General features: G+C 61.4%; 1 protein-coding gene across 2 annotated transcripts; it reads left to right on the forward strand.

Moving 5' to 3' along the window:
- Positions 1 to 17,395: 17,395 nt before the first annotated feature.
- On the forward strand, positions 17,396 to 20,308 carry HYI (hydroxypyruvate isomerase (putative)). Of its 2 annotated transcripts, none has more exons than XM_037403559.1 (8): positions 17,396 to 17,604; positions 17,687 to 17,798; positions 18,892 to 19,006; positions 19,130 to 19,229; positions 19,414 to 19,463; positions 19,638 to 19,707; positions 19,844 to 19,978; positions 20,174 to 20,308. In XM_037403559.1, the coding sequence occupies exons 1-8, from the start codon at positions 17,409 to 17,411 to the stop codon at positions 20,260 to 20,262; spliced, it is 867 nt and encodes a 288-aa protein (XP_037259456.1). In that variant the 5' UTR covers positions 17,396 to 17,408; the 3' UTR covers positions 20,263 to 20,308. The 2 variants fall into 2 exon arrangements, with proteins under 2 accessions (XP_037259456.1, XP_037259457.1); XM_037403560.1 differs by having other exon boundaries at positions 19,151 to 19,229.
- Positions 20,309 to 20,372: the final 64 nt, after the last annotated feature.

Here is a 20,372-nt window from a genome sequence, read left to right on the forward strand (position 1 = left end):
GTCACCTGGTAGCTGGGTGACCCTTGGATGTCAACCAAACACGGTTTGCCCTGCTCCCAGCTGTGCTGAAGCCCTGGTGGAGTCCCAGCCCTCGCAGCCACACTGCCCTTATTCGCTATTTTATTCTTGGGATCTATTGGCTAAAAAGATTTTAATCTACACAGTCTGGAGCTATTGATACCATGCCGTGCTAATTTGTAAGCCGGCTGTCAAGTAGACGAAGCGAAGTGCCAAATATTAAATGAAATGTATTGTGTGAAACGGGCCGGCACCGAGGTCCCTGTTGCCTGGGCGGCATCCCACTCACACGCGGCGCTCAGAGCAGTTTTTAGGTCTCATGGACCTGGGTTGCAGGCAATGGGTGCTTTTGGGGTGTGCACTGGCGTGTGGGACACCTGCAGGGCTCCCCTGGCCCCATTGATCTAGGGGAACCAGGGGTTGCCCTACTCTGCGCAGGAGCTGAGATGCCTGCCTCCACCCAGCCCCTCGTCTCTCACCCCTCTGTCCCCAGTGGGGAGGATCAAACGGCTGCACCCCAGAACTCCTGACCTCCCCCCCTCTCTCCCTGCAATGTGTGGCCTGAGGAGTGCTGCCAGCCCCGCGGGGATGGTGGAGGATGCTCTGCACTTGGGCAGCTGTGCGAGTGGGGGAGGGCACCCACTCCCCGCGTGCCGCGCCTGGGAGATTATTTATGTGGTGAGTTATGACTTTGTTTTCCCCTGTGTAAATATCTGGGAAGTGCAGCTAATGTTCTGTGCACAGCTGAGGCAATTACAGCCCTCAGCATCGCCCTGCTGCCTCCCCGGCCCCTTCATGCAAATCAACCCCGACCCCGCAGTGCCCGTGTAAAGGGAGAAACTTGCATTAAACCACCACCGTGAAGCGTGGCCAGTGCTGCCCGCAGCCCTCAGGCACCCCACTCGCCCGTGGGGCTGTTGGTGCTCTTGGGGCTGGCCCTGGGCAGCCCCGTATGAGCCAGCTGTGCTGGCATCACCCTTCCAGCTGTCTCAGGGTCACTCTTCCAGCTGTGCCCTGGGTGGCCCTTCCAGCTGTGCCAGGGGCTGCCGATGCGCAGAGGTGATTTTTCAGCTGTTTCTGGGGGTGCCTCTCCTGGGGGTGCAGGGGTGGGAAGGGGCTCCAGCTGTGCAGGGCTAGCTCTTCTGGCTGTGCTCACATGGGGCTCTCCAGCTGAGCAAGGAGAGCTCAGCCTGCCCCCAAAAACATAGGGGAAGAGCCCCACAGCTCCACACAGATGGAGTACAGCCCCAGACCACTCTCCTGGTGACAGGAGCCGGGCTGTTGCTCTGTCCCGAGGGCTGCTGGCTGGCACTAAGGGGGGCAGCGCGGGGGGCCATGGAGCCTGGGCAGCAGTGGGGTCTCCCCAGCCCCGGCCCCTCGCCGACAGCCAGCCCCGAATCAGCTTCATTAAGAGTCATTGATCTGTTTCCTGCTTAATATATTTTTCATTTCAAAATGTTTTTTTCCAGGCTCCACAGCGTTTGCGGCTTGTACCAATTAAGGCAGCAGCACAGAATGAGCGCTGCAGCCCATTAATTAAACTTATAGGGGGAGATTAAGTGCCCACTCCATTCTCCCTGGCAGCTCTCTGCGAGCAACAGGCGTGCTGGGGATGAGAGCAAGGCTGAGTACTCACGTGCCCCTCGCCTGCCCTCCCTCCCTCCCTCTCTGCCATGTCTCCAGCCGGCCACGCAGCCCCCACCGCGCTCAGTGCCAGCCCCCACCCATGGGTGCTCACCCTGGGCACAGCATGGTGTGCAGCATTGCCTGCACGGGGGGAGCAGGGGGTGCCAGGCTCCTGCGCACCAGGGCTCAGGGAGGGCTCCTCCTGGCTCCACTCGGAGCAGGGATGCTGTACTCCATATCCGCACGTTGGTGCACCCCTTTTGGGGAAAGGCGCAGGGCACAAGGGGACACCTCCTTGCACTGCACCTGCCAGGGTCAGGGGCTCATGCTGGTGGAGGAGCTGCAGCACCCACTGCATTGACATGCTCCTGGGGGGCTTCTGCCCTCACTGTGGGGCAAGGGGACCTGGGAGAGGGGGTCCCTGGCTCCCCACACTGCCTCCACTGAGGTGGCCGTGGGCACAGCTCTGCCCTGCTCTCACACAGCAGTGGTCAGGGACCAGCTGTGGATTTGCTTGGGTGAAGCTCAGGCTCACGGCAGCCCCTGGCGTCCCGCCATCGGCAGCGGGTGCCCACGCCGTGGTGGTTCCCTCCAGAAGAAACATGCCTACCGGCGACGCAAGTTCCAGGTGCTGCCACCAACACCGTGGAGCAGCCAGTGCTAGTGCTGTCACACACCGTTGCCATGGAAATGATCACACTGTCACACACTGACATCCTCCCACCCGGGGCAGCTGGTACTGGGCAGCCCTGCCGGGACCCGCTTTGGAGCAGCGATGCCGGCGGGCAGGTGACCCACAGCCCTGCAGCAGGAGGGGATGTGGCAGGATCTGAGCAGGTGCCGAAGGGGCAGGTCCCACCCCATTGCCAAGGGGTCTTGCTGATGAGTCCTCCAGCCTCTAATATGGACAAATGATGAAAAAATGGAGCCATGCCCAAAGCCTGGAGCCTGGCCCAAACCATGTGCCAGAGGCAGAGCCGGTTTCCCCTGGACTGGGATGGCAAAGAAAAAAAAGGATGGTGCAAAAAGCAAAGACCAAGTGGGGAGATGCTGAGCTCAGCAAAACAGCAGAGGTTCATCTGGGGTGTCAAAGAGCCTGGGAGGGGAACCACTGTGTATCCCACCTCAGCCCTGTGCAGCAGACTGACTGCCTATTTGTGCTGGAGCAGAGCCTGGCAGGTATGGGCAGCAGCACCGGCAGAGAACCACTGTTTTCTCTCCAGCTTTTCACTTACTGTCAGATGACATTTTGATTAAAAACTTGTTTTATGAGGAATTAAGAGGGCACAGTAGACAGATTAAAAACCAGTCATGGACAGAGTCCCTAAATGGCCTTGTTAATGGGGAGGCATCAGGGAAGGGCTGTGTCATGGAGAGGCCCTGGAGACCAAAACTATTTACTGTTTGCCCTAAGAGGCAATGTGAGGATGCAAAAACTTTGCCGGCATGAGGAAGACTTGTGCAATAATAACGAGGAAGGAGATGGTTTGCTGCAGCATCACAGCCTAAGGTGCTGGGGTGAGTACAGCAGAGCAAGCTGCAATGCAAGGGGTGACACCTGGGAGATGTTTAGGTGGTTTAAGGAGAAATGGGGTGTCCTCCTTCCTGAAACACATTTTAACACAGCTCTGTGGGCAGGGCACGTTAACCTCTTGGGTTTCTATTTGTCTGGGTTTTTTACCTTCCTGTAAGTGGTTGCTCTCAGGGGCAGGAGAGGATGGTGCCAGGGGAAAATAGCCCCCATCCCTGCTTTGGGATGCCCAAGCTGGCCGTAGGCTGGATGCTGCCCTCCACTCACCTGACACCACCGTGGCTGTAGGATGAAGGCATTCTGCACTGGCCTGGCAGGGGTTAACTCGGGGGTGAGGACACCTGCAGCAGGTGTTGGGCCCGGAGGGGGTAGAAAAAGGAGAAAAATCTAGCCTTGCTGGGGGCTGAGCCCCTCTTGCCCAGGGGCTGTGGGGAGCTGCATTGGGGTCTGCAGGCTGTGGTGACACAGGGGGCAGACAGGGTGCTGCCTAATGGCCCTGCCAGCTCAGCCCCCTGCCCGGCACGGGGCGCCCACCCGCTGGGTCCCCAGCAGCAAGGCTGGAAATATCACCCGAGACTGCGTGGCCAGGGTGGGGGTGTCAGGGCAAGCCCAGCCTCCCCTGCCTACACCAACACCGGCACAGTGGCACCTGCTGCGTGACTTGGTGTTTCCCTGCCTCATTGCTTTTGATTTAGCAGTTGCTAGAGAAACTAAAAGTTGCAGTTTGGGGAGTATCTGCATTTTAATTAGTAATTACCAGCAGTGCTGCTCCGGCCCAGCTGTTGCCTTGCAGGGTCCCTGCTGCTGCGCAGGGCTGCCGCAGCCAGGGCAGGGTCAGGGTTGTGCCAGCTGCACCTGCGTCATGCTGGGTGGCCTCGTCACCTGCCTCATGCCGAGGGTGGCCGTGGTGCGGGTGCTGGTGTGGTGCCCTGGCTGGGGTGCTGCTCGGCACCCTCTGAGCCCCTGCTCCTGGCAGCCGCAGATGCCCTCACCCTGCCTGCCCTGCTCTCCTCCCTGTGCCAGGAGGTAAGCAGAGGGTTCAGCACTGATGGCCCCCAGCAGGCAAGAGTGGCTTGCTGATATGGACTCTGTGCAAGTGCACGGGGGTCCCGCTGCCCCAGCTGCAGCCCCCAGGGAGAGGAGTACCACCGTGCCATCTGCAGCTGCAGCTGGTTTCGTTTGTGCTGCAGCAGCTCCCCCCCTCCCCCCCCCACTGGCAGTTCCCCCAGCTAATGCCTGCACTCATCCCTGCTCCTCCACCTGAGTAATTCCCCATGTGGCTCTGTAAATGCTGCCGTGATGCCTGGAGCAGCGTGTGTCCCCCTGCCTGGGAAGCAGCTCGCTTGGGAGAGAGCCTGAGGGAGAGTCCCCAGTGCTGCAGTGACCTTCCCTTGCTTCCCTCCGGGGTGATGGCCATCCTCCCACCCCACGCTGGGTCCCCTCCTGCAGTTCCTGCCGTGTCCTGCCCCATGGCTCCAGGACCTGCAAGGTGGGTGCAGGGGCAGAGGGAAGACCCTGCTGCAGAGCTCCACTCCCCGGCTGCTCCTGCCCCCTTCCTGGCTCACTGGGCCGGCGGTTCATTTTAGCAAGGCTTTTAGGCTTAAGTGCTGCTTGGCATGACTGGGAGAAATTGATATTTTGAGAATGAGCTTGTGAGGGGCCATGAATAATTCACGCTGGGGCGGTTCCGTTCCCATAAACAGGCTGCTAAAAAAACCAAATCCAGCGCTTAACAAGGAAACCAATTCCCATCCTGCAAAGCCCCAGACCCCAGCTCAGCCTCAGCGGAATCTTTCATCTCCAGAAAACGGTTTCTACACAGTGGTGGCAGTGAGGGGAGCAAGGCACTTTCTGGAGCATCCCTCACACCGGGATGGTGGTGCAGCCCCGGGGAGCCCTGCTAGGGTCACTGGTGGCAGTGGCACCAAGGCCATATGAGCTGGGGATCAGCAGCATGTCACCAGCCTCATTAGGCCTGGTTTGACCTCTTTATTTTGTTAGGCCCCTTGTTAAGGGCTACCCTGTGGAAGTGGAGGGCAGCAAGCGCCCATTGCCATGGCAATGGGGACAAGCAGGTGAAGCATGTCACCCTGGGGTGGCTCTGGGAACAGGGAAAGGACACCTTCAACCCCAGGGCAGGCAGCAGAGGACATGACTTGGCACAGAGTTCAGGGCAAGGGTCCGGAGAGGGGAGCTGGGCTCAGCCCTTCTGGCACGAATCCTGCTGTCCATCTGAGGAGGTCCCCATGGAGACCCCCATCCCCCAGGAGCTGGAGGGAACCGTCTCTTTCACTCCGAGCACACTGTGAGGATGAGCACCCAGGAGGGCGCAGCGCTGCTGGGCTGGAGCACAGCAGCAGCACAAGGACGATGGGTTTGAACCGGCCATGAATAAATTTAGGCTTGAAACTAGAAGCAGGGTCCACAGCAGCCAGCCCCGCTGCAGCCCCAAGATGGGACTGCCCAGGGCACAAGCTCAAGCTGGGTGCAGCATGAAGTGGAGGGATGGATGGGTGCCAGTGAGATTGCAGCAGCCAGGCTGCAGCCAGGCACGGAGCTGCTCCCAACTCCATGTGCCCTTCCTCCTGGCTGTGCCCACCCCATGCCAGTGACTCTCTGCACCATGGATGGGGGACCCCCGTGCAACCCGAGGGCATTCCCTGCCTGCCCTGGTGCCACTGCAGGGAGGCTGGGACCCTCTTCCCCACCCAGAGTGGACAGGACGAGGTCATCTGCTGTTCCCGTCCCTTGCACAGGGACGCTGGGAAGCACCTCCACGGTCCCACTCCCAGCACTGAGCTGGCAGCCTGCGCGTGCCAGAGCCACTACACGGTGACAGCAACGTCTGTTTGCTGCCACGGAGAATCTCTCTCTCTCCCTGGCTGCTCATTAGTGGATGCCTTCCAAATTGTGGGACTAGATGACACTAATCTGGATGGTTTCACAGTAAGAGCCCATGTCAGCAAAGGGCTCGGTGGCTGCCCCACCATGGCTCTGCTGGCGAACGGGGCCACCAGGGCTGGAGGCTGCCCAGGTTTGCACAGGGGTCCTGGAGCACCCCAGGGAGGAGGAACCCGGGGAGGCAAACATGGGGCCAGAGCCAAGCAGGCAGGACCATGACCACCAGCATGGAGAGCCAGCTTGGGAAGACAGCTCCCCCTGCACTCGAGCCTGCAGGAGAGGTGGACGCTGTGTAGCCCAGCCGTCCCCTGCCCCTGGTACAGGGTCACCCTGACAGTGCTGCCATTAGCACAGGTGTCGGTCCTGTCTCCCATCCAGCTGACACCCTCAGGGACCAGGATGCTGATGGCTTGAGAGGGGCAACGATGCGAGATAGCGGAGCTGGAGCCAATGCTGGGGCCTGGGGATGCCCCGCGAGGGCTGAGAGGGACCACGCAGGCATCGACCCCTCCACAGGTGCCCGTGGCTGTGGCTGAAACCAGATCTTTGCAGTCCCTCCACTGCTGCAGCCAGGCTGGCAGGAGCCCAGAAGGGATTCAGCCTCCCCCAGGCTGGATGTGCGTGGAGGGGGCAGAGAAAGCCCCTGGCCCTCCAGCAACAGCCTGCAGCCTGGGAAACAAGGACTCCAAAAGGCACCAATGACTGAGTGGGAGCGCAAAGGGCGGCACAGCACCCAGTCCCTGGGGAGAGGGGCAGAAGCCTCGTGCCAGCACCTGGGCATGGAGCTGTGAGGTGATTAGTGAGGAAGAGCCCTGCAGCCCAGCCGCTGCGCGGGGAGAATTAGTGGTAATAAGTCATGATCATCCCCTGATGACGAGCACTTAATGTGTGCCGGTTCTGCTATCAAAGTGCCTCTTAAACCCCAATCGCCCTGTCGATAGCGATGGCAGCAACTGATGGATCCCCAGCTGCCCAGCAGCCTGGCCAGGTCGCTCCCGGCATGCCACAGGCAGGAGCATCGATTTCCCACAACTGCGAAGAGGCAAATATTTGAAAAGTGATAAATAAGGGGAGCTGCCGGTTCGGCTGTGCATGTCAGCGCCCAGGATTAAGGCAACGAGGTGAGACTGCCCAATTAAATCCCAATGAAAATGGCTGCAAATTCAATTTTTCCCCTCTCCCATATCCATCCTGAGGGCCAGGGGGGCTGATAACATGGGGTTCATCGATTGGCACTGCTGGGAAGAAATCTCTCTGAATTCAATTAGTTGGGAAAACACAGGGAGTGGTGCAGGGAGCAGTTCTGGGGCTGTGTGCCTTCATCATACCCAGGGGGATGGAGCACCCAGCACCTGCTATAAGTCACCACAGGGCTGCTGGGCACAGTGGTGATGGCACCCATGGGTGCCCACATTGACCTGGAGAGATGGGGGAGAAACAGTGCTTTGGTGTTTCGCTTGGTTTGCAACCCTTGAGGGTCACCCCAGGTCTGGCACCCCACCGGCATCTGCAGAAGTGGCAGTGGTGCAGGGGAACCAAACATCCCACTCCATCCCTGGCACTGATGATGACCAACATGGAGCAGCTTGTGTAAAACTCCCTGCGTCCCCACGCTGACCTGCACCGGGCAGGGCTGGCCCCAGTGGGGACGAGGCTGAGGGTGCTCAGCAGGCTCGATGGGGCTGGGAGCCAGGATGCCAAGGCTGGGGTCTGCAGCTGCTCCCCAGCCCTTTCTTCCAGGGCTCCAGCACAGAGGGATGACCCTGCCGGGATGAACAGCCATTACGTCTCATTGCCTTGGAAACCAAGCAGCAGCTCTGAGAAGCCTCTCCACCTCCTCCTCCTCCTCCTCCTCCTCCTCCTCCTCCTCCTTCTCCTCCTCCTCCTCCTCCTAGCTGAGTCCCATGGGAAGAGGCTGGGGGATTTGTGGGTTTGGGGCTGGGGACAAGCCAGAGGGTCTGCCTGGGCTGTGCTGGTGGGTGCGGGCATGCAGACTGCCTGCCAGTGCCAGCCACCAGCCACTCCGTTGCCTGCTGCCTTGCTTAGTTCCTCCTCCCTGGGTGTGAGAAGTCCTCCACTAAAGCACATGATGCTCAAATTAGCGTAAGCAATGGGGGCATCTAGCTCCATCCCCATGCTGGGGGCACAGAAAGGAGATGTGAATTTCAGCTGGTCCTTGCCGCTGTGGAGAAGACCGTCATGGTGGTGGGTGAGGGAAAGCCTCTCCAGCCCCCAAGCAGGTCCGTTGGCCTGGCTGGGCTGTGAGAGCAGGGCTGCTGGCAGCAGGCACCAGGGCCCTCAGGGGGGTGACAGTGTCTTTACAGCACCCCCACTCTCCGTTCCTCCCCTGGGGTGGCAACCTGGGCCCTCCCTGTGCCAGTGGGGACAGGACATCCAAGGCTGGAAGTGGGGGGTTGGCAGTGGCAGGATGGGGAGAAGAGGGACCCAAGGCAAGAGGGTTTCCCCAGACCACCAGCCCCCCACTGGTGTGCCCCACTGCGGCACAACAAAAGCCCTGCACGGGGCCAGCAACCTGCACCCGAGGCCGGACAGGGACCCCCACTCGGCTCTCCGGGGGGTATGGGGGGGGGGCTGCGGTTAGGGCTGGGATGCGACTGTCGCCCTGGCAGGGAAGGCAGGATGGGATCGGGAGAGCTGGGGCAGATGTCGGCTGCTCTGCCCCCGGGGAAGGTGCTTTTGCCAGCTGCGAGCACAGCTGGGACCAGCTGCTGCGCTGCCTTGCGCACCGCCCCGGCTGCCCGCCGGCCGCGCCGGGCTGCGCGCTGGAGCGTGAGGGCGCAGCGCAGCGGTGCGGGATGGCGCATCCTCCCCCGGGCAGCGCGGCCGGCCGCTGGCGCCGGAGCCGGCACGGGGAGGGCCGTGCCCTGCTGCTGGCCTTTGCTGGCGTGACAGCCCTGTGCTGTGGGGTGCAGGAGCACAGCCTGCTGGCTGCCGGCTGCACAGCCCAGCCTGCCTGCAGCCCGCCTTCCTGCTGCGGCGCGGCCCCACGCAGGGCATCCCCGTGGCCTCACAGAGGCATCCCTGTGGCCCCACTTAGGGCCCACGCAGGGCATCCCCGTGGCCTCACAGAGGGCATCCCTGTGGCCCCACTTAGGGCCCACGCAGGGCATCCCTGTGGCCCCACTTAGGGCCCACGCAGAGCATCCCCGTGGCCCTGCGCAGGGCAACCCCACAGCCCCAAACAAAGCATCCCCATGGTCCCACGCAGGGCATCTCACAGCCCAACCTGCCTGCTGCAGGGTCACTCTGCACTGGGGCCTGTCCCTGTGCTGCCTGTCCCCTCCAGGCCACACCATGAGCCCAGAGCACCCCTGGCAGTGGGGGATGCCAGACCCTCCCACAAGATGGGTGAAGGGCTGGGGGGCCCAGCTGGCTCAGAGCACAGGACCCCCTTGCAAAGAGGGTGATGGTGGCTCTGTCCTGAGATTGCAGTGGGGCTGGTGACAGACAGCTGGGGTTTGATAAGAGCAGTGGCACTCCACAGGCAGCATGAGCAGGCAGAGGGCCACCATCACCTGGGGTGGGGGAGCAGGGTCCCTGCCATTTGCCTCTCCTTGCCCTCCAGTGCTGCAGCACCAAGTTGCCTGGTAACCCTTCTCCTCCTCCTCCTCCTCGTCCTCTTCCCTGCAGCCCAGGAGTGTTATAAGACTAAACTGGGCTGGAGATGTGTGGACAGTGCTGTTGGGGACCCCTTTAGCCACAGCCCTGCTGCAGGCTTACCTGGCACAGGGCTTAGGGGTCACGGGGCAGTGGGGAGCCTGCCCTCACACATGCTCCTGCTGAGCCCGCAGAAGCAGGCAGAGCCCCCGCAGTTGGGCATCCCCTCCCAGGCTCCCCATTCCTGCATCCAGCCCGGGGTGGCTCCGCACCTCAAAGCTCCTGGGGCCTGGGCTGAAACTTGATATTCTGCCCACTCCCCTACACACACTGGCAATTAGATCATAATTGTAATATTTGCATATTCATAACAGCTGAAATTAATCGCATTTGCATAATGGTAATGAAAGGGACTTCATTAATTACCACTTTTTTTCGGGGGATTTTGCATATAAATGGATTCCATTAGGCAGGTTGGGCTGCGGTGGGTGCAGGGGTGGGACCGGAGCCATGTGGCTGGACTGGGATGGAGCTGCGAGGGCTGGTGGCACTATGGCCACCCTGCCTGTCCCGATCTGCTGTGCCCTGCAGCCAGGCTCAGCCATGGTGGGGGGGCTCAGCCGGTGGCTTCCTGGCCATGACCAGACCCAGTGGTTTCCCCATGTCCCACTGACCCCACACCTGCCCCAGGCACCCTGCCAAAAAACATGGGGGTGTGGGTGGGAGCAAGGATGGGCACAAGGGCTGCTGCAGCACTGGGTTTGTCTCGCTCAGGGCGTCAGTGAAGCTGTGGGGGCATAGAGAGTCCCCTCCTGCAGGCACTGCAGGGATGGCGTGCTGCTCCATGCAGGCAGGGAAGGTGACAGCTGCCACCAGCACCCATGCCTGGGTGCCCCTTGTGTATGGGGGCAGCTGGGCTGGCTGCTCATGGCAGCCGGGGACACCCCTCCCGCCCTGGGGTGATGCTAAAGGCAGCAGTGCCCAAGGAGGGCCGGGCAGTGGGGCCAGCTGGTGTGAGCAGGTGGCCTCCTGCTGTGTCGTCTGTCACCACTGTGCCTTTCCCAGGGCATGCACCACTCTGAGCCCCACAGCACAGCCCCAGCCTGCCCTGCACCTGGCCCAGCACGGCTCCCTCCTGGCAGGGACGGAGGGGCAGGCAGGGGGGAGCAGGGCTTTGCTGGCACAGCCATGGCCTCTCTGGTGCCAGAGCCAGGCAGGAGCAATGCCCTGGCCCGGGGAGCTGCGGCGACTGCACGTGGCAGCCCCTGGGCAACTCTGGCCACAGTATGAGTCCACTCAGGGCTGGCAGTCACCGGGCAGGGTCCTGTCATCCCTGTCCCACCACTCTGCCTCTCCTCTGGGGCAGGTCATGGTACCTGGGGAGCATCGTCTGGTGGCTGTCACCATCCCCAGGGCTGCCACTAAACTGCTGTCTGGAAAAGCCCCAGACATCCTGGTTGCGAGGGGAGGTGAAAGGGGAGGCCAGAGCTGCACAGAGCCCAGGGAAACGGGAAAGCTGGGAGCGGTGACTGCAAGCTGGCAGTCAGCAAATGCAGGTAAGAAAAGTCTCAACAAAGCTCTCAGTGGATGGTGGAGTCACTGATTGAAGCAAACTGAGAGAAAAACCATCTACCAGCAGCAGCCCAGTCTGGAAACAGGAGAAAGACAAGGAAGCTACAGCTCTGGCATCCCTCTGTCCATCCCTGGAGAGTGAACACCTTCCTCTGCTTCCCAGCCCACCTGCATGCACGGCCAGTTCAGCTCTGTGTGTGCTGATGCCAACAGCAGCTGAAATAATAAACACACGCTTGGGGGAACTGGCTCTGAACTGGTGCCGGGAGGTGACAGCTTTCAGTTTGGCCCCGGCCGCATGCTGCCATGGGGCAGCCCTGCTCTGGCTGGGAGGATGCTCTGGCCATGGGGCACCTCTGCTCTGCTCTGCACGAGGAGAGGCTTCCCCAGGAGACAGAGCTCGTTGCCTCCTTATTGATGCCTTTTTCCCTCCTGCACGGCTGGGGAAGAGGCCTGTGGAATAAATCAGTGCAAGAGACAGATTATGGCAGCTAAAGACTCCAAATGAGATGATAATTGCTGTGGTAATGACAGCGAAGACCTGATGCTGCCGATAAAGAAACATCTCCGCTGCTCTTGGCTGGTGCCTGGCCAGGGGGTTGGCATGGGTGCATGGCTGGGGCTGTCCCCAGGGCCACCACGGCCAGGAAGCACTGCCCTCCCAGTGCCCACGGCAGGGTCCGGGTGCCCACGGCGGGGGGCTGTCAGTGCTTGTCCCCACCACGGCAGGGATGGGGACGCTGGGGGCCAGGCGAGGGGCCGCAAGGCGGGCAGCCCTGGCGGGGCCGTTTGTCTGGTTCTCCCGCCGGCTGCGTGTCAGCTCTAATTAGGCAAATTTCTGTATTCATTGCGAGCCCAGCCAGCGGAGAATTCCACAATTGAATTTTAATGCCCTAAAAACACATTACAATCAGCCTGATTAATTAAGAGATGGCTTAACATGGTGACTGGGCTGCAGAGGGCCACAGTGGGGAGGGATGCCATGTGGCTCCTGCACCCCATGGCATGGGACGTGGAGTGTGCCGGGGCCGGCAGAGCTGGGGCTGGTCCCCAAGCCCCGTGGGGCTGTGGGAGGGGATGGGAGGCAGGGACAGGGACAGGCTGTGCGCTGGAGAGGCCAGGCTGCATGGGATCCCCACTCCCCCAGTGAGGGGACCGCTGAGCCCAGACCCTGGGCACCTCAGCAGCCACTGCTCGGCGGGGGAGGCAGCAGTGGGAGCATCCCCTCCGACCCCAGGACCTGCTCTCTGCCATCGGGGTGGCCACTGGGGCCCTGCTGAGTACTTGTTCCCTGTGTCCCCACCGTATCCCCACAATGGGCATGGGGACTGACACTGTGCCATGCCACCACCATGAGTGGGGCACACCCTGGGGGACTCCGCTTGCTTTTGATTGCAAGCAAGGATGAGCTGTGAGCCTCTTATTAATTTGTCTCTGCAGTGATTCCCTGGGGTGCAGGCAATGCTGGCTAATGGGCTGCCACCTCCCTCAAGCCACCTCTGGCCCTGCTCCCTGAGCTACCGCTTGCTGTCACCGTGCCCAGCCCAGACTGTGTTCCCACACATGTCACTGCTCAGGATGGCCTTGCCAGCCCACCTGGGCACTGTGGCATGAAGCATCCCCAGGAGGACCCTTCCCCTGCCTCCCGCCACGGGCACCAGGCAGTGGGAGCAATCCCCACTGAGCTGGGGTGGATTTCACCAGGCACCCCTGGTCGGTGAGGTGGTTTGGCCAAAGCCCATTCTGCTGCAGCAGAACGAATGGAGAAGGGGGAAATCCATAGCCGTGCTGTAAAGGAGAGGTGGCAACCAGTGGGACATAAATCAGAGGGAAAGTGATAAAGGGAGCCTCTCGTCAGGAGGGGCCGGCAGCAGAGGGAGGGATGGCAACGGCATCATGAGGCCAAAAGAAATTCTGGCAAGGCAATAAATCCTGCATCCACTGGAGCTGCTCGAGCGCTAATGATCAGGCAAAAACACCAGCCACGTTTAACAAATATTTCTGCTCTGTATTTGGAGAGAAGCAGGACGACATGCTCAAATCATACAAGAGTGATGAAGCCATCTATTAATTACTGCCGGGAATGTTAAACAACATCTGCCAGCTCAGCAGGCCCAGGCACCACCCACCCCAGCCTCCTCCAAGAGCTGGAGGAGAATTTGGCCTCTTCATTAATTTCCCATGAAATCTTGGAATAGCAAGAAAATCCCAGCTGGCTGATGACGAGCCCACCTGTGCCAGGAGCTGCAGGGATGTGGGGGTGCTTGGTCCTCACCTCCTTGTCTTGGCTTCACTGGGAGTTATATCACATTCCCTCCCAGTGCGATCCTCCCTGATGAAGAATAGTCATAAACTGGCAAAGGCTGGGCATTCGTTTCCCATAACATGATGTATAGATTTTCCTTTACCTGAGTGTTTTTGGAGGCTGTAAAAAAGCAAGGCCTGGGAGGGACAACATGCTCGTTAAGGCATCCCACAGAAATCTTTGTCACAGCTTTGGAAGACACCCATCGGTGTTTTTCCCTGCATGTCCCACATGCTGCCAGTGCCTCGGACCGCAGGGATGGAGGGATGGGGGGACAGAGGGATGGAAGAGATGGAGGAAGAAGAAGAGGAGGGGATGGAGGAGAAAGGGGGTCCCTCCAGAAGGGGAGGGCCCCACAGGACCTGGCCAAGCCCTGGCTCTGACACAGCCCTGTTACACCCTGTCATAAGCCATTTGCAACCCAGGCAGGTTCCTTCATCTTCAGAGGGGGAAACAGGCCGAGCAGCAAAGGTGGCTGCGAAGGGCACAGCAGACTTCAATGGCAGTAAAACAGGCTGCTCAGCAGCAGAAAGATGCTAATTAACAAATTAACACTGCAGAGTTTCCATGGATCATGATAAACGGAGAAGGATCTGGCATTGACGCATCCCACCATGGAGCCCCCAGCAGGCAGCAGGGCTGGCGTGTCCCTTCGGTGCCAGGTCCCTGAGCCAAACTGGGGCCATGAAAACAAGGAGGTCCAAGAAATTCAGGTGGGATTCTGGGCAAGGAGGAGAGCTGGGGATACATGTGCAGACAGGCAGGTCACACTGCTCAGCAAAGCCTGCCCCAGTATGGGGGAGCTGGGAGGGACACCCCAGGAGGGGCTGGGGTTGGGTGACAAGGCAGGGGGCATGGCTATTGTGGGGACACACTGGCCTCGGGGATGCAGGCAGGGAGGGGGGGTGGCATTGGTGCTGGGTCCTGCTGGAGAGCCTTTTCGTCTCTTGGTCCTTTCATAGGGTCCTTTTCATAGGGGATGGGTTTGGGGAAGACTGTCTTTGGTAAAAAATCGTGAGATTTAATACAAGCAAAGCTCTTGCAGCTGCCTCTGTGAGATGCTGGGTCACACGCGGATTATTTTTCCCATCCTTTTTCTACACATAGAAAGGCTAGAATTTACTCACCTATAAAAGCCAAGACCCAAACATGGTTGCAAAATATTGGGGTGCTTTAGAGTAGAGAAGAAAGCCCAGGGGAGAATGGACATCCAGGGTGCCCCCACCCCAGCTCCGAATCACCTCACACACCCACGGGGCACAGGGGTAGTGGGACAGGTCTGAGGGTGCCCAGGAGGGACAGGGGTGACAAGCCCCGGTGGGACAGTGCCACCCAGCCACCCCAGCTTGCAACACCTTGGCCTGCCCGGTCCCCAGGGTGCCAGCTGAGTCACCTGGGAACCTGGGGACAGGTAGTTAAAATACAGAAATGTCAATTTAAATTAAAACATGTTTCATAAAGCAGGAGAGAGACAAAACCTTCCCTGCAGCACAACGAGTTGGGGAATTTATGGAGTACTGGGAGGACTGGTGCCCCCACTGCAGCAGGCTCAGGGCAGGGGGCTGGCTCAGCTGCCACGGCTGGTGCCGCAGGGCGCCCCAAGGCACTGTGCCGGGGCACAGGGGCCACCCGCTGCCTCCCCCACCCCAGCCACCTTAGAGGCCAGAGCCAGGTCTGCACTGAAATGCCAGCTTGCTAATAAAATGTGCAGGAGCTTCGTTTTCTTTGGGCCAATAAAACTCCCAGGTGGTGGCAGGTATGCTCGGCACTGAGCCGTCCACCTGTGCCAGCACCCCACTTGGCCACCTCCCCACCTCCCCAGGGGGACATGGGTGCCAGCCTGACCCCACGCTTGTGCCAGCTCCCCCAAACAGCGGGTGCTGGGTGCAGACCCCAGCACCAGCATGGCCCATGGCTCCAGAGCCTCAAGTGGCAGAGCAGGGAGTAAATCCACTGCGCCCTGTCAAGGCAAAGTGACAAAACATCGGCCTGCAATGCAGGAACCGCAGTTATAACAAGAGAAAATCAATGCGATATATTACCAGAGATATAAAGACAGCATTAATGCTTCCGTGTGGAGCCCAGCGGCTTCACTTGCCGTCGGCAGGGCAGGTTTGCTGTCAAGGCTCCCCGCATTCCTGTCTCACTGCCTGGATCACCTGCCTGCTGGGGCTCAGCTGTGTGTTTGTGTATTCGTTACCCCCTCCCCAGCAAACCTCTCCTGCTCCCACCCGCTGCCTCCTGGGCTTTGCTCCTCCGGGTGCCTGGCCTCCAGCTGGAGGTGCAGCCAGGACTTCTGGGGCTAGAGCTGTGCATGGCTTTGGCGGGTGCCTTCCCAGTCCCAAGGTGCAAGGACCCAGCAAGGCTGCAGCCCCAGGCCAGGCAGGTGCCACCCCTGGTTCTGGGGCTCCCCGTGCCTGCGCAGCTCTGCCACACACCCGCCTGCCGGAGCGGAGCCCAGTGCACTTGGGCATCTCCTGGGCGTGACTGAAGAGGATGACAACACCCACGCACCATGGAGCGAGGCCGCAGGACGTGTGGAAGGTACGGTGCTTCCCTGGCAAGGTGGCTGTGGGCAGGGAGCAGTCCTGCTGTGGACACACGTGCTGGGGACAAGAGAGCTAGGGATGTGCACTGGGATGTGGGCTGGTGATGCTTGTGCTGGGGACATGGATGCCAGCCACCTCCAGTTGTCCGTCACTGGGGACAGCTTGGATTATTACTGAGAAGTTGAGTCAGGCTTCTTCTAATTGATTAATCAATAGCTTTAATTGAGTTGAGACTTTTATGGATAGCTTAGCCACTGCTTTCCCTTCTGCTGGCACTGCCCTGACCTCCCACCAACAGCCTGTTGCTGTGGCTGGCCTCTGCCCAGGTGGTGCTGCTGCTGGGTTCTCCCAAAGCACCGGGAATTACTGGGGCTTGCCCTGGGCCACGGGGCCAGGGGCTGCCGAGGGCTTCTGCGGTGGCCATGGAGGAGGCGCCGCGCGGGGCTCCCCGGCTGCCGGCGGGCAGCTGAGAGCCCCCAGGAACAGGCTCATCACGAGGGCTGCAAAACGTCCACAGCTCACCGTGCCACCTCTGCCAGCCACGGCACAGCCCCTGGGTGGCCACAGGTGGATGGGACACACACCCCACCCGTGCAGCCTGCGAGCCGTGCCGGGACCGTGCAGAGTAGGGGGGCTGGGGACGGGGGGCTGGTCACAGGCACCACAGGGGTGGCACTCCCACGCACTTGAGCCACAGCGCTGCAGAAGTGGAGATGAACATTTTATGGTAAAATATGCAGAGCGTGGGACAAAAGAGGAGCGTTTCTCGCATAATGAGACACTGTTAGAGACAAGCTCCCCAGGAAACCAATTAACACGGCGCTTTGTGTGTGTCAGGCCAACACCTGGCAAACACACCTTTCCCAGGGAGGACGCCAGCCGTGCTGCACCGCGGCCGCCCCCAGCACACCCCCGGCCCGCCGCCCCTCTAACGGGGACAGCAACCCCACCTGTGTCACAGGCAGCACGGGGCGGGCTGCGGCGTGGGGCCGCTGACCCACACGGGCCCTGTGGCCCGGCGCACCGCCATGGCCGTGGGCACCTGCCGGGGGAGCTGTGCCCCAGCACTGCCCCGCCGGGTGGGGGCTCGCTCCGCGCCCGGGGCCCCTCCCACCAGCCCCACGGGTGGGTTGCCGCCCGCGGCCCACGCGGGACACGGAGGCTGGCCTGCCCCCGCCCCCTGCCCGCCGGCCCCGCCCCCGCCCCACACAGCCACGCCCACGTTCAGGCTCCGCCCATTGCCCGAGGCTCCGCCTCTTGTCAGCATAGCCCCGCCCCGCCGCCCGCCATGTCGCTGCGCTTCTCCGCCAACCTCTCGTGGCTGTTCCCGGAGCTCCCGGAGCTCCCGGCGCGGCTGGAGGCGGCGGCGGCCGCCGGGTTCCGGGCGGCGGAGGCGGCCTGGCCGGCGGGCTGCCCAGCCCCAGCGCTGCGGGCCGCGGCGGAGCGGGCGGGGGTGCGGATCGTCCTCCTCAACACCCCGCCCGGTACCGCCGCGTCCCCCGGGCTGCGGGGGGGTGGGGGGCGCGGGGGTGCCCCGGCGCCGCTGACCCCGCCGCTCTCTCTTAGGGGACCCGGAGGCGGGTGAGATGGGGCTGGCGGCCGTGCCCGGGCGCCAGGCTGCCTTCCGCCAGGGCCTGGCCGCGGCGGTGCAGTACGCCAAGGCGGTGGGCTGCCCCAGGTAGGTGCGAGCCGGGACCCCCGCTCCTGCGGGCCCCCCGCGCTGCCGGCCCCGGCGCGCCCCCGCGGCCGCCCGCCTCCGCCGGCGCTTCCGAGCGGGGCTGGCCCTGGGCGCCGCTGCGCCGCCTGCCCGCCGGGTCCGCAGCCGCCCGGGCAGCGCCCCCAGCCCGGCTGCGCGGGGGGGACCGGCCCGGTGCCCACCCTGCCTGCGGGGCCGCCGCTCCAGCGGGCTCGCCGGGAGCTGACCCGAAGCCGCCAGGCGCTCTGGTCCAGCCCTGCCCCTCACAACGGTAATGCTCCTGTCCCCACGTCCCCACAACGGTAATGCTCCCTTTCTCCTCCCCAATTATACCAGTCGTTTCCCTCAGGACACCGCAACAGTTGCTTTATTGAAGGCGACGCTGCTGCCGGTGCAGCAGAGACACTGTTAGAGATGCAATTAGCCTGGTGCACCCCCCCCGAGAACCGGCGCGGCCCTTCTGTTCCGTTTACTTTGCACCGTTCCTTCCCGTAGGAGAGCAGCCTGAAGCCCTGTGGAGGGCGCGGGCCGGGCAGGCCGGGGGTTGCCCAGACCCACTTGCCCCCTGGTAACAGGCAGAGTGAAGCGGTGCTTGCCCCCACTGCGCGCCTTCCCCGCTGGCTGCCGAAGAGCTTTGCGCTCGCCTGCCTGGCCGCTGCCCCCCCCCCCCCCGCTCTCAGCCAGCAAGCGGTGACACACGGGGTCCGACCTGCCCCTGGCAGAGGCAGCTGCCCCTCATGCTGGCCTCGGGGCAGCCCCAGCAGCGGGACCAGCAGCTCCAGCCTCGAGTGAAAGAGCCGGAGGCAGCTGGCAACAGAGGAAAGAATCAAAGGCTGCAATTTGTCAGGCAAAAGGTTCAAAGTCATCCATCCCTCGGTGTGCTGAGGTGGGATGGTGTGTGTTGGTGTCCCTGCAGCTCGTGCCTCCTGTGTGGGACACGGCTCCTCTACCTCCTGCTGTGTCTTACTTCCCCAGCCTGGCCCTGTTTTCCACGGACAGAGAAAGGTGTATTAGATCCGCCCAGCTGCTTGGAGACTGGAGCTGCTGCCTGTGGCTGATCTCTCTGTGTCTGCAGGATCCACCTGATGGCTGGGCGGGTTCCCCTGGGCACAGACCGGGCAGCAGTGGCAGGCAAGATGGAAACAACCTTTATCGAGAATCTCAGATACGCTGCTGACCTCCTGGCCCAGGTAGGTGGGGAATGGGTCCTGGTCTGTGGGTGCAGCTCTTGGTACTGAGGATGGAGAATCCCCTACCAGCCTGGCACGGGGAAGGAGCACTCCCTGCTGCAGAGGTGACGGGATGCTCCGCAGGGTGGCATTACTGTGTTACAGGAAGACCTGACTGGACTGGTGGAGCCTATTAACAACCGTATCACTGACCCTCGTTACTATCTGAACACCCTGCACCAAGGTAAGGCAGATGTCTCTCACCAAAGTCTCCTTCAAGGGAGGAGAAGGATCCCAAAGCCTGAAAGGCAGGAGGTTGCCTCACTTGCAGGGAGATTCTGAGGGAGCACAGTTGAAGGGGGAGGGTCTCAAAGCTTCACTACAGAGCTTCCAGCCGGGGGGTGGTCTCCCATTTCTTTCACCCTTAGCTGCTGCCATCCTGGAGAAGGTGGAGCGGCCCAACCTGAAGCTGCAGCTGGTGAGTCAGCATTGAAGATCCTCAGGGTCCACACCTTGCACAGGCCCACAGGGGAGTCCCAAGCTGTAGGCCTGTTCTCCCCTCCTGGGGACACGGGGAGGGACAGGGACTGTAGGACAGTTGTCCTTGACTGCTCACTGCTTAACAGCTGTACCATCCATCTCTCTCCCATAGGATCTCTTTCACTGCCAGATCATGGATGGGAATTTGTCACGCAACCTGGAGACATACTTCCCACTCATTGGTAACGCCCTGCACCCAGACTGGCTCTTCTGTGGCCATGGGGCTGGAGTGGCATGAGATGGGTCACCTTGTCTCATGCCTAGAGAAGGCTGCAGGCAGGGCTGCCTTGGGCAGAGCATCTTCCATCTCCTCCCTAGGTCATATCCAAATTGCACAGGTGCCAGGGCGGCATGAGCCTGACAGCCCTGGGGAGTTGAACTTCCCCTACATCTTCGAGCTTCTGGAGTCCCTTGGCTACACTGGCTACGTGGGGTGCGAGTATGCTCCAAAAGGTGAGTGGGCATGCAGGTGGCCTGAGCCCCTCTGGCAGGTCCAAGCGTGGGCCAACTGTGCAAAGACAGGCAGGTCCTGGGGGCTGGCAGGCAGTGGGCATCAGAGTCCCCCCTGGGGATGAGGTCCCTGCCCAGAGCAGGAGCTGCTCCAGCTTGCCTGGGGGTGCCAGCAGGAGACCTTGTCTGTCACTGCAGGAGACACCCTAGAAGGTCTGGGCTGGCTGCGCTCATACTGGGAGAGCAGAGGGCTGCAGCATGGTGGGACCAGCAAGACTGCAGAGTAAAATGAGAAACCACGGGAATAAAAGTCAAAGCACTGGCTTAACAGAGGAGGCATGTCTGTTTTCTCTATGACTCGGTGGTGGTAGGTGGGATGATTCCTACAGCAACATTA

Source organism: Falco rusticolus, chromosome 11, assembly GCF_015220075.1.
Source record: "Falco rusticolus isolate bFalRus1 chromosome 11, bFalRus1.pri, whole genome shotgun sequence".
Classification (NCBI taxonomy): Eukaryota; Metazoa; Chordata; class Aves; order Falconiformes; family Falconidae; genus Falco; species Falco rusticolus.